Source organism: Mytilus californianus, unplaced genomic scaffold (genome assembly GCF_021869535.1).
Source record: "Mytilus californianus isolate M0D057914Y unplaced genomic scaffold, xbMytCali1.0.p SCAF_6, whole genome shotgun sequence".
NCBI lineage: Eukaryota > Metazoa > Mollusca > Bivalvia > Mytilida > Mytilidae > Mytilus > Mytilus californianus.
Window position 1 is genome coordinate 76,111,048 of NW_026262712.1, and position 13,079 is coordinate 76,124,126.

A 13,079-nucleotide genomic window follows, 5' to 3' on the forward strand; every position below is an offset into this window, starting at 1 on the left:
TTCCTGGTAGAAATATCGACACGGTGTTTTGAGGCCAACCACTACATTTTGTTTGCCGGGATTGTTAAATCGACATAGCCTAGCCATTACGTGAATTAAAGTAAAGTTTAATTTATTGTTTCGTTACAATTGACAAAATGATTGAGTTAGAATTTAAATTTCAAAGAAGAAGAAATTAAGATTCTATATCACTTCAAAATATTAAAACTTTAACAGCAAGGTTAAGCAAATCTAGCTTATGAAAAGATAACTCTGCCAAGTTAAGGATTGTTTTATTAATATATGATTTGCTAAAAAAAAATAACCAATAATTTATGACACATAACACAAATTCCAAAACAGTAGTGACATATGCAACGCATCATTGTGGAGAAAGGGAAGTATGACCGACCAGAACGAAAACACTGTATAGAGTTTAACAAAACACCTGCATGGATTTGACAAAGCCAAAACGAACGAAATAGCCCTTACATTGCTGTTGCAAATAAATTTGACAAATTTTCTGGAATAGAAGTCAAACATGGAATCAAACAATCTGCATTGAATCCGTTTCCTTATTTGAAGTTCTTTGTTACATTGAATAATATACTTTGTTTTACATGAAATCAAAAGAGATCTTTCCATTGCAAGGATTTATAAATAATATGTAAATGAAAGCAACATCAAATGACATATAAATTCCATTATCAACAAAGACATTGACAGAATTAATATGAAAGAAATATTAGAATCTGGACTTACCTAAAACTGTTTCTATACCTTCCACATTGGACATAGATACTGATTTCCATTTTCCTAAAAATTAAGCCGTTTTGAAGAAAATACAAAATATAAATCAGATGTTAACCTTTTGTGATCGTTGAATATGTGTGGGTTATACAGTGGCTATTCTTTATTTATATAGCATACCACTGTTGGGATATTAGGTTATCAGGTTTTATTTATATAGCATACCACTGTTGGGATATTAGGTTATCAGGTTATCATTTTTAAATTGAACGTTCTAATATGTGTTCTACAAGAAGGTACAATGTCCTTTGAATGTCCAATCATAGATGGGTATTACATCTATGGTCCAATTTAATGAAAGAATGTGCTAAAACTGTTTTGAAATAGAAAAGTCAATAATCATTTTTATTTCATGTAATCATTTTTAAGTAAAACGTTCTAATATATGTTCTGCAAGAAAGTAGAATGTCCTTTAAATATCCGACTTAAAGATTGATTAGGCTAAAACTGCAACGCATTTAATATTATTGTGAAATAGAAAAGTCAATAATTCTTATTTTCAGGTAATCGTTTTTAAGTAAAACGTTCTAATAATTGATTATATGTTCTGCAAGTAGAAGTTAAAGTTTTGTACAACTGTATAGTGATACATGATACAAATACGGTTATGTACTTAATAACAGTATAGTGATGCATGTTAATGCAAACATGTTGATGTACTTAACAACATTAAAAGGATACATGTTAACGCAAACATGTTGATGAACGATACAAGTGTATTTGACTTTCCAGGAACTCATTTCCAAAAGCCCCTATCTGTAATTTAAAATTACAATTAAATACGAATTATTTCCCCTGTTGGGAAGTATACTGGTATACTAGTTTGTTGCGGTTGAGACCAATGATGAGAGGTTTATTGAAAACATTGTGTTACTATAATCAACAAATACTTTCAGCTTGATATTGAAGTTCAATTACAAAGATATCGAAAGGCAATACCCCAGGGATGACCAAATATCCAAGAAAAAAGCATTTGTAGTATATTTATATCGTATATCTAATAAGATTATGTAAGACTCTAAAGTGCGATGGTACTCTAAAGTGCGATGGTCACGCTAAAGTGCGACGGTCTACGCTAAAGTGCGATGGTGTCTCACGCTAAAGTGCGATGGTTGTTTGTTTGCTAAAGTACGGTGGTATATCGAGCTAAAGTGCGATGGACCAATAGGGTAAGGTTCGAGGGCTTTAAAAACGTTTAAGAACATAAGATGTAAAAATAGTCATTTTGCAAAATCTAGTATTCAGAGGTATACCATATGTGATAGGCATTATAATCTACTGGTAGGCTGAAGTGATTGTTTCTAAATTTAGAAGACCGACCACGTAATAATTGCTAAACAGGTAATTTAGGTGTCACAAAATACTATATTTCTTGTAAGTGAATTTTTAACAATTCGGGCGTATCAAATATTGTGATAATTGGCGTAGCTTGCCATTCACACAGTCTATCACTAATGGGAACACCTCCCCTTACAGTCATCATTGTAAATTACAAATACAAAATTCGATTATTGTCGGAATATGTAACATTTATTTGTTTAAGCTTTAATCTAAATGAGAGAAAAAGGCGATATTCGCCGAGTTTTCTCCTTTTTCGTAGCGACTACACATACATGCTATATTTTCCTATAATGTACAAACTAATATTTTAGCCGACAATTTATAATTTACGCATGCAAACATGTACCTTTATTTTACCGATGTTACTTTTTAAAGCGACAATATTTTAACGGGGACCGCAAAGTAAACTGCAACATAAACAATGATTTAAATGTATCCGTTCGCTTCCAATAAAAGCACGATACAGGATATTTATGCGAATACTATTTTGTATCTAAATAGTAAAATGGTCGACTGCAGGATACAAGTTCTTCTTCCAGCTACCGAAAAAAAACAACACATTTGCTTCAGACGTCAAAGCACGGTTAGGTTTAAATCAATTATTAATAAGTCATTGACATTTGGTTTAACAGTTGTTAATCAAATATTAGTAATTTATCTTCCGGCGTGTTCATTTTTAGTTTGTATAAACGACTGTTAACGTCATAATCAAACTACGTTTCTTACGTCTATACTTTCGCGGACCATCGGACTTTAGCGTATGGAGGCATCGCACTTTAGCGTATACCATCGCACTTTAGCGTGACCATCGCACTTTAGCGTCCCCATCGCACTTTAGAGTCCTACAATTATACAATAGAACGTACATAAATTGTTAGCACCGTCTATGGTTTTTTCATATCATTTGCAGATGTTGCATGTTTGTACTGGATGAAATCTTCCATGGCGATGTTTTTTCTACTTTTTTCCATGTATATAATGAAGCCCTTTCATATATAATTTTATCGTTTAAAAAAGAATGAATGTACAAGAATGAGTTCTTTGTTGGCTTCCGTATTACATTTTCAATAACAACTTGTTAGTCAAACAAAATGTATGCCAAGGTCTCAGCTTGACTGTAAATACCCATCAAGAAACTGAGAAAGTGAGAATCGAAGATCGCAAACGAAGCAAGGTTCTAATAACTTACGATCTTCCTCCGGAAGTTGATTTCAAAATTTGCATTACTCTTGACTCATGACTGGTTTATTAAATACCGTTGCAAATTTGATTCATTTACTTAGTATCAAAATATAAAATAAATGGTCGTCTAACCGCTTTCACGTTTAAAATGAGGAGATTAATCACTGATTGAAATGGCGCCGAACATAATTGCAATACCAAAGGAGCAATAAATAAAGGCAACAGTAGTATACCGATGTTCAATAGTCATGATTCGATTAAGCAAAAACATATCCGGGTAAAAAACTAAAACCGAGGGAAACACGTCAACTATAAGAGGAAATCAACGAAACAACAGAAACATTGAACTACAACAAAAACAAACGCCAAAATACATAGAAACGGACTGTCTGATAACAACTGCCATATTTTTGACTTGGTACGGGACATTTTAAGAAAAATTGTGGGTTGAACCTGGTTGTATGGCTAGCCAAACCTCCCGCTTATAGGGCAATGTTAAAAATACCGCTAAAATGACAACACTATGTGACAGGATTACAGTACAAACAAACGCAAGAACAAAAGATACCAAATTGGACATTAAAAATCATGAGTTGAATGGAAACGGACAACGTCATGACCAAAAAAAGAAAGACGACGAAAGACGACGAGGGAGAAGTAAATTGTTATGTAAATGATGTATTCGATATGAGACTAACAGTGTTTTAGGAAAGCTCTAGAAAATGTACACACACAGCTCGTCAAAAAGTTGACACGTTAATTATGGTGATAGTGATGATAAATACAAGTGTAGTTCTATACAAAAAAAATCATTGATTCTATTTGATTTTTTAAATATTTGTGAGATATTTGACTGATTTTTGTTTTAGGGGGTGGGGGTTCGTTACAGACTTTTTAAATAATACGTTACAGACTGTCAGGTTATGGGAGGGTTGGCGCCTTCAAACTAGTTTAACCCCGCCACATTATTTATGTGCCTGTCTCAACTCAGGAGCCTGTAATTCAGTGGTCGTCGTTTGTTGCTGTGTAACATATTTGTTTTTCGTTCATTATTTTGTACATGAATTAAGCCATTAGTTTTCTCGTTTGAATTGTTTTACATTTATCATTGCGGGGCCTTTAATGCTGACTATGCGGTGTGGGCTTTGCTCATTGCTGAAGGCTGTACGGTGACCTATAGTTGTTAATTTCTCTGTCATTTGATCTCTTGTGGAGAGTTGTCTCATTGGCAATCATACCACATCTTCTTATTTTCATATTAATTGAAAAAAGAGCTCCTGAAGGTGGATTCTTTCTTCGAAAAAAGTGTATGCTGCTAAAAAGAAAACTTAGATCCCTATCATTGAATGGGAAGACTAAATATTATAAAACAGTTGATTCATGCTTTTTATTCAAATTTTCTGCAACGTAACCAGTATCCAGGATATATCAAAATTTTAACAGGTGTCATTTAAAAGAAAGATGTTTGCTTAAAATTCGTCCCTATAGGTAATTCAGTAGCCTACTCTTAACTATCATTCCTATCATGTTCAATTGATTAATTTGTCACTGAGTAACTAAAATTCCATTTAGGAAAATGTTGTTTCAACCAACTAGACAGACGTATTTGTCTATACTGTTAATTTCAATTATAGTTTATGCACAACTGTTACAACATTTCATCTTTCAGACTCTTGTGAATTCCTGTGTCATCGATACTCCACTTTCAAGTTCCTGAATTGTCTACAAAATAAGTTGAATATAATTATATTCTAGAATACAATTCCAAAGGGTTCAATGTTTGTTTAATTCAAAACTGGTTTTAATATGATAAATAAATATCATTCTGTCTATATTACTGATTGAGTGTATGCTTTGAAAATATGTCAGCTGACAAAAAAATTCGGAGTCGCAAAGAGTCTTTCAAGCTTCATCTTTTTATCTAACCTGTGAATTTTGTTGAACAATAAGTATATGTCTTGGGTTCGTAAAAATTCGAAGTGTTCAAAGTCTAGTCTGTTTTGTTTTTATTTTAAGCACAGGGTTCGTCGTTCTTTCATCGGATAATTGAAACGGAAGTCATTGAAATTGTCTCTGCATTCATTGGTAAGAACAAACATGGGTCTACATGTAGTTTAAATAATTTGTCCGGTAAGCAGACTTGTTTCAGACATCACGTCATACCAACAAATTAAATCTTAGTTTACCAAAAGCCAAAACATAATTATCTATCTTTTCTGTTTGGGTTGAATACTAGTTATCTGCTTATATAATTGGAGTTGATCCAGTTTGTATTGTTACATCTGCAGTGTCCACGTTTTGGACACTCTTTTGAAATTATAAAATTATAAAAACTTTGAATTATATGGTTACATTTCAATTATAGTTGTATCATATATATAATTACAAATTTTTTAATGGATGCATTTATAGATACTGAACATCTTTTGAATAGTCTAGATGAAAAACATGTACAATTTAAGACTTGTTTATGCAATAATTGACTAATTCAGTAAACACGCTTCATCTTTCTACCTTCAAATCATGTTCATTTGGTCTATCTCAAAGGTATGTGAAGAACTTGAGTTTTAGACTGGCTACAAAATAACCTTTAGCAGGGATGACAATTTCGGATATCCCCCTTCCTCAGACAGCCGTAATTTTATATTATTCCAGCTGTGTTTAGTATTATATTCTTGAAATGTTCAATTGATGGTTCAAAATTGAGTAACTTTAGCGTCTCTTGTAATCTGAGTCTGATATATTATTATCAGTTTGCTACTGTTAAACAAATATTGATTCCTGTCACGTTGTTGTTTGACGTTTATTGTAAACATTGGATCAATCTTGGATCATTTAGATTAGTTGTGGCGCGTTGTTGTTTGGATGTATTTTTTATTTTTAACTCTTCAGAAAGATTGGCTTCAGTAAAACTATGTATTCCAACTAAATAAGCAAATGTCAGTATAACAAAATATACTGTACTTTTTAGCTTGTTATCTACTATACACAGTGTCGGTTGATTAATGATGATTGATATAGTAGTTAGAGATTCGACAAACACAGCCATTTCATCTAATTTGGTGTTATGTGTGTATATATATATTTGATTTTAAACATTTTCTGTAATGGCATTCAAAGAAAACTAAATCCATGGAAACATAGAGAGGATGTACTGAATACACGAAAACATATAGATGTTGTATATCAATTAACTACTCAAAACCCTTTCACGCTTTCACCTAACCAAAAACTAAGGGTACCGCGATTTCATTATCACCATTCATCTCACTTACAATGAAGCCTTTATCATGAAGATGACATTCACACTTCACAATTGTAAGACAGCACTTATCATTGGTTGAAGTGAATTATTTGATAGCTACCAATACACCTTATCGCTATTTGTCCGCCATTACTGGACATCACAAAGGTTCCCGTAAAATGTTGACGTCATAATAGAAAATATCTGACGCCACAATGGAAAAGTGATTGTTGTATGACGTCAATAGTTCAAGCGGCGCAGATTCTCGGGTCAACCGGCGCAGATTTCAAAATAGCGATAAGGTGTATCACGCTAAATCACGGATGCGGAAGACTAATATATCAACAAATAAGAGATAAACATTCAAATTACTATTTACTTCTAGTAATTCTAAGTAAAATATTTAAAAAAAAAAGGAGATGTGGTATTATTACTAATGGACAACTATCCAACAGATTTCAAATTATGCGGATTTAAGCAACTATAGATCACCGTATAGTCTTAAACGATGAGCAGAACACATACCGTATACCCAGCTATCATATATAGGCCCCAATATAACAAAATATAAAACAATTCTAACAAAAATATTATGGCCTGATTTATGACAATACAGTGAACGAGAATTAAATATGACAGACAACAATCAACGACTACTGCTAATTACAAAAAGTAGTACCAGGTGTACTGTTTCGGTACTTATACATCCCTCGGATTTCAAATGTTTGGCTTTGAGCGTTCCTGATGAAGGTAAATCCAGAAAAGCGCTTCGGACGCATGAAATTATTAAACGTGTTGTTTTCAATTTTTTGTAACTACTTACAGATATCATCTTGTCACCATTTATTTCTCGTACTGCTTTCAGGCTTTTCCAGCCATTTTCGTTTTCAGTCTGTTCCATAACAGTCATTTTAGTATCAGAATCAAACGTAGCTGTTAGCTGAAAAAAATAATGTCTCGATTACAGCATGAAAAAAAATAAAGCAAACGTGCGAATCATTTGAAAAAAATTACTTGCACCTCAAATCAATAGGTCTAAATATTATATGAACTGTCTACATTTTTTTGGTAAAAATGTGAACAACTTTTACGTTTAATCATAAGTAATGGAGCTTTGGTATTATTGCCTATAAGATAAATATCTAACAAAGAACAAAGGACAAGCATTTGAAAAACTACAGGTCACCGAAAGACCTTGATCAAAACAACACTATGGTATTAGTGAGCATTTAATTCAAATGAATTGTAACAATATTACTAGTTATTTCCAAGGCATATATGGATTTACCTTTAGTAAGTTTGGTCTTCAATTTATTTGGTTTTCTAATTGTTTTTAGATACAGAGCTCGATATATCCGAAACGAAATAGGTGCTGCTGAATAAAATTATATGTTTCATATTTTGATGAGTTTTATAACAACTGGGCCAATACCACTGCTTGAGGATGTCATGCCCCCGGGGTATTACCAGTCAAGTAGTTCACTCTACTATTCATATTGGGCTGACATGGAATATCATTCAAACAGTCATTTTATGTTTATACAAAGGTTTTAATTATCTTATACAGATTTTTTTCTACCTCTGGACATAGTTGTCATTAGCCATATGCTTCAGCTTCATAACAGATATCTGTAATATTGGAAGGTTCAATTCACAAAGCAACCATTGGTCCTAAGTTATACGCTTAAGCAGCAGAGCTAGAAAATCGATCAATATAAGCTGAATTATCTTATTGCTTAACTACATACTAATTCTGCATGATATTAAGCTTGAACTTTTAACAAATAGTTATTCATGAAAAATATTGTTAGTATACACTACAAATTGTCTTTATTTGAATGTGAAATCCGTTTACAACTAAGTTTCATGAGACATTCAATTGACACTTACATTTAAATCGTTAACAATTTTTAAAAAAAATATGTTTTCTGAATACTGTCTTAGCGTATGTGCTTTCTTGGTTAAATCTACTATAAATTGCGGAATGGACAATCTAATAGGATGAAAAGCAACTCTAATAAGTAAGTAGAATTAAACTCTGAAAAGAAGAATAAGGTAAACTTTCTGTTAAATATTTGAAATTGATGTACATTTTCAGTAACACAGAAAATAACAAAATATCCAAGGGGATTTAGACGCTTTGTAAAAGGATTTAAGACAACTAGTATTTGTGTTTTCTCAGGATGATTTATACAATTTTCATGAATTTTTTTTAAAAAGGAAGAAAATTGTAATGGGCAACTCATAATCCGATGTTGATAAAAAAAAAAAAAAACAGAAATTGGTCATGTGGCAATAAATAAACGGCATTACTTATTGAAATATATATGCGAAAAATTGCCTTCTCATATAGCTGTTTATATAAATGTTGTGTGTATGCATTTTGTTTTTCATATTGAATACATAATAACTTGAATTCATTTCTACCTTATGACTGTTTTCAAACATATCCGTTGTAAATAGTTCCCTCCCTTCTTGGTAACTGTACGTCCTTTTTGGTGAAATAGAAGATTCACTTTCAACCGACCACGTGTCTCCATCTTTACTGAACGTAGTTGTACAGATAGAGTCTCTAAACTTCTCGTTACAAGTAGTTCACCAGGAAAGTCTAAGATTATAATTCATGAAACAAATACAATATGTGATTGGAGATTTTACTTTCAAAATACTTTAATAGTTATGCCTGAGATAGAAAAAAAAACCCTCAATTGTCTCGGTATGGTTTACACATCTCAAAAATGCATAGATTTTGAAGAGTTTGTGTCAAAAATGAAAACAACACCTCATGAATTTCATGCTTTCGAAGCACTTTTCTTGATTTACCTTTATTATGCCAAATATTCCAAAGCCAAGGATGTATAAGAACCGTAAAAGTTGACGAGCTATATGACTCAAAAGGACATAAAAATTATAGCCAAATTAATCTAAGGTCAAGTTTGCCTAACAACTGCTGAAACTTCCTTTGTGGACCAAAATCCCTATAGCCCCTCAGACATGGTTGTACTCTTTTTAAACTATCATAATAGTTACAGAGTTTTTTCGGTATGGCCGATAGTTGTCAGATGGGTGTTTCATAACTGATTGCAGACTTTATGTGCTATTCGTGATTTTCACAGAGGATATGAGCACATATTCCCTGCCTGTGCATGTAATCCCTGAGCTGTCGGACGAAGGGGATATAGAGCACTGACAGGGATTATGAACCCATATACCATTTGAATCCCGAAAAACAATTTTATTATATAGGAGTGACCCGATTTTTACATTTTAAAATTACCATTTTGATCTTCATTTTCGTTAACATGGTAAACGGGCTTACCAATCAATTTGTATGATTAACCGTGATATTTCACTGCAGTATAATATATTCCGAAAGTGCTAAACGTTCACTTACTGATTTTTACCTTTACCAAATTAGTCTCCGTACTAACCATTGAATAACAAATATATTTCTTTTAGTTTTGGTGGTGGTAATCTGTATGGGTTTTGTGTATCTCTGTTATTGAACACGCTGCATGTGATATTTGGTTTTCTGGCTATATGTTATTTATCAATTTCATAATTAAATGCTGTACATTGAATTGATGGAGACGATATTTTATTTTAAAGTTAGGAAACGTAATGTTGAGTATGAGAATATGAGAGGTCAGATATTGTTCTAAACTTAAGGGACAGTGATCTTATTAAGTTAAAGTTTGAGCCTTCGAATCTCATTTGCACTGGTCGAATAGCACATTTTATTAGTAGATATTTTTGCAGCCCTTGTTTGATTGGGTGAATTTGTTAGAGTATTGGAAAGTTGGTTAATAAGTTTTCAGTTATATAAAGTTCTGTAAAATAACTATCTTTATAGTTAGTTATTTATTTCATACAGATTGAAATTTTATTGTTTGAAATAAAACAAGAGAATTCTGATTTTTTTAATTCTGTCCTTGGAAAGGAAAGCCGGGGTTTGCTGGCATTGTAAGATGTACTGTTGATTCCAAGATATTTTAAAAGGCATTCAAAATAGCTATTTTGGATACAAATCAATATTGCAAAAAAAGATTATCATCTAGAGCATAGTTTATAAGTATAAGGCTGAATCATCCACGTTTTCCGGATTCCTTAAATGTCTAAATCTTTTGCGCTCATAACTATTATTTTTTTCAAAAGATGAGGGATTTATTGTGGTCCCAATTTAGCAAAAAAAAAAAATATTACACCGGCTTGTTTGTCTACCATTTTCTCGCTTAGTCCCTAGAGTCTGACAATAATCTTATTTTCTTTTTCAAGATCACAGATAGCAAATCGCGAAATGTAGCGTATTGACAACGTAGGATGCCCTAGATTAATTTTAGTTACATATAATTATGAATTATGAATTTCTGAGACGTCCTATGATATAAATGAAAATGAAATATCAATTATGACTTAAAGAAGATGAATGGTACATATTAAATAAAAAGGGGATGTATTTGTAGATGAGACAGCAACCCAACGACACTAATAACCAACAAATATCTATGGTGATTTATAGCAAAAATGAGGAACTTGTGGATCAAAAACTTCACAAATAAAACTGCTAAACGTTGTAACCTTTGAATTTGAATTAAAAAAACTGACCCATAGCTTTACTAAATGCTTCAAAATTTGACATTGAACCTTTGCCAGCCTGCCATTTTCCTTTGAATTGAGCCATTTTGTTTAAGTTTTTTGTATATACTATCAATGTCGGCCGATTAAAGTATTACACTATGTGTGGTTTGCAAGCTAGATAAAGGTAATCACGAGCTCACTAATCGTACCTGGTACTTATAATCTCCTATGTAACTCATATATGTACAATGGTTAATATCTTTTTTCTAATCTTATGAGGTCCAATTCGTGTCATAATTTTCAATTTTTCATTCAGTTGTATATGATAATCAATTATTCATTATAATTTAATACCAGAATTAACCAAAAAAATGTATATTTATTTCAAACATGATATTTTTCAAGAGCATAAAGGATAATGTTTTTTTTTTATTTCGTTATAACTTCTCTTTATATGTTTATTTTCTTTATTTTTTTGGTCAATTTTAGATGTTCATAGCTAATAACATGTAACGAAATTGATATCAGAAGAACGTTGTTTTAGAGGGAAAAAAAACAATTGCGGGTATTTCTACTATCTAAAAATGAAACTAAAAAGAATCGAGAGATATTGGATAAATGAAACAAAAGGTCTACCAGATATTAATGTTTTACTATAATTATTTGGATAACAAAAGACTTAGTATTCGTTGCGTTGTTTTGTCAAAAGTGGAAGGGCGAGTTAGCACAGGAAATGTGAAGTCAAACCAATATTTGAACAAAACCTATGGGTTTACGTTCTAGATTAAGTGGTTTGTGTATGGAGTGTTTGTTTGTCCTTGTAATCATTGTTGAGGTGGCAGAGAAGTTCAGACTGTCGGAGCATGGCCGGTCATCGCTATGAAATTTTCCAGTCATAAAATGGTGAAATACTTTCATTCAAAATAGAAAAAGTAAGAATTAAAAACCAAGGTCTTTCCACCCGTAAAGATCTATTTCAATATGAAAATATTAAAATTCGATTTAAAATGTCATTTCCAGCGTCAAATGATAGCTTATTGTACGCTAATTCTAAAAATATATGATTTTTATACATTTTTTTTTAAATAATGGAGATAATTTGTTACTTTCGGTTTGAAAAACTTTACTTCCGGTATTATTTGAATATTAACTTGACACTGATTCCAAAAATATATGGTTCTATATACTTTTATATTAAATAATTGCAAAAAATAGCTACTTCCGGTTTACACATGGCTTTATCATATATAAATATGAGGTAAAAGCAAAGGTCAAAATCTAGAACGTCAAATTTACCTATGACCTTCAGTTCAATTTCAAGGTCATAAACCAAGGACCCCAAATCAAAAGACCCTAGGTCTTAATTATATATGGTTAATGAGTTATATCACCATGCGCGTATTTTTAAATACAAGAGGGGAGAAAACTCAAATTTAATGTAAGCGTACCCTTTAAACCAAAATGTATGTGTTACGACATGTCGCAACTAACAATTTAGTAAACATATGTTGTCGATATCTTATACGGTTTTTGAAAAGAAATAAAATTAAGCCAAAATCAAAATTAAGAATATGACCTTGACCTTTGACCTTGACCAAATTTTCATATTTTTCAAATCAAAACACCCTAGGTCTCTATCACTTATGGTTTACCAGTTACAATTACATTTTACTTAGTTTAATCACAAAAGGGGAAATAACTCTCATATGGACTCTCCGGACCGCTTCGGTCAAAATTATTCTTAAGATCCTAAGGATATAACGAGCAAATTTGTGAAATAATTTTGTCGTAATCTTTTACGGTTGCGAAGGAGATGCGCACACAAGAAAAACAGTGTTAGGGGAGATAACTCTTACAATAAAAAGTATTCGGCTAAACAGGGTCAGTTTCAAAATCGCAATAACAGTTCGATATCATATGCAAAAAATCTAAGCGACATATTGCG

The 13,079-nt window shown here is 32.0% G+C and overlaps 1 protein-coding gene across 1 annotated transcript in view; it reads right to left on the reverse strand.

Moving 5' to 3' along the window:
- Positions 1 to 4,945: 4,945 nt before the first annotated feature.
- Positions 4,946 to 13,079, reverse strand: part of LOC127704822 (fatty acid-binding protein, liver-like) — a 69,476-nt gene continuing 61,342 nt past the window's right edge. The window contains exon 4 of the mRNA XM_052209049.1: positions 4,946 to 5,034. Within this exon, the coding sequence (XP_052065009.1) occupies positions 4,978 to 5,034 (57 nt within the window). The 3' untranslated portion in view covers positions 4,946 to 4,977. The remainder of the gene's footprint in view (positions 5,035 to 13,079) is intronic.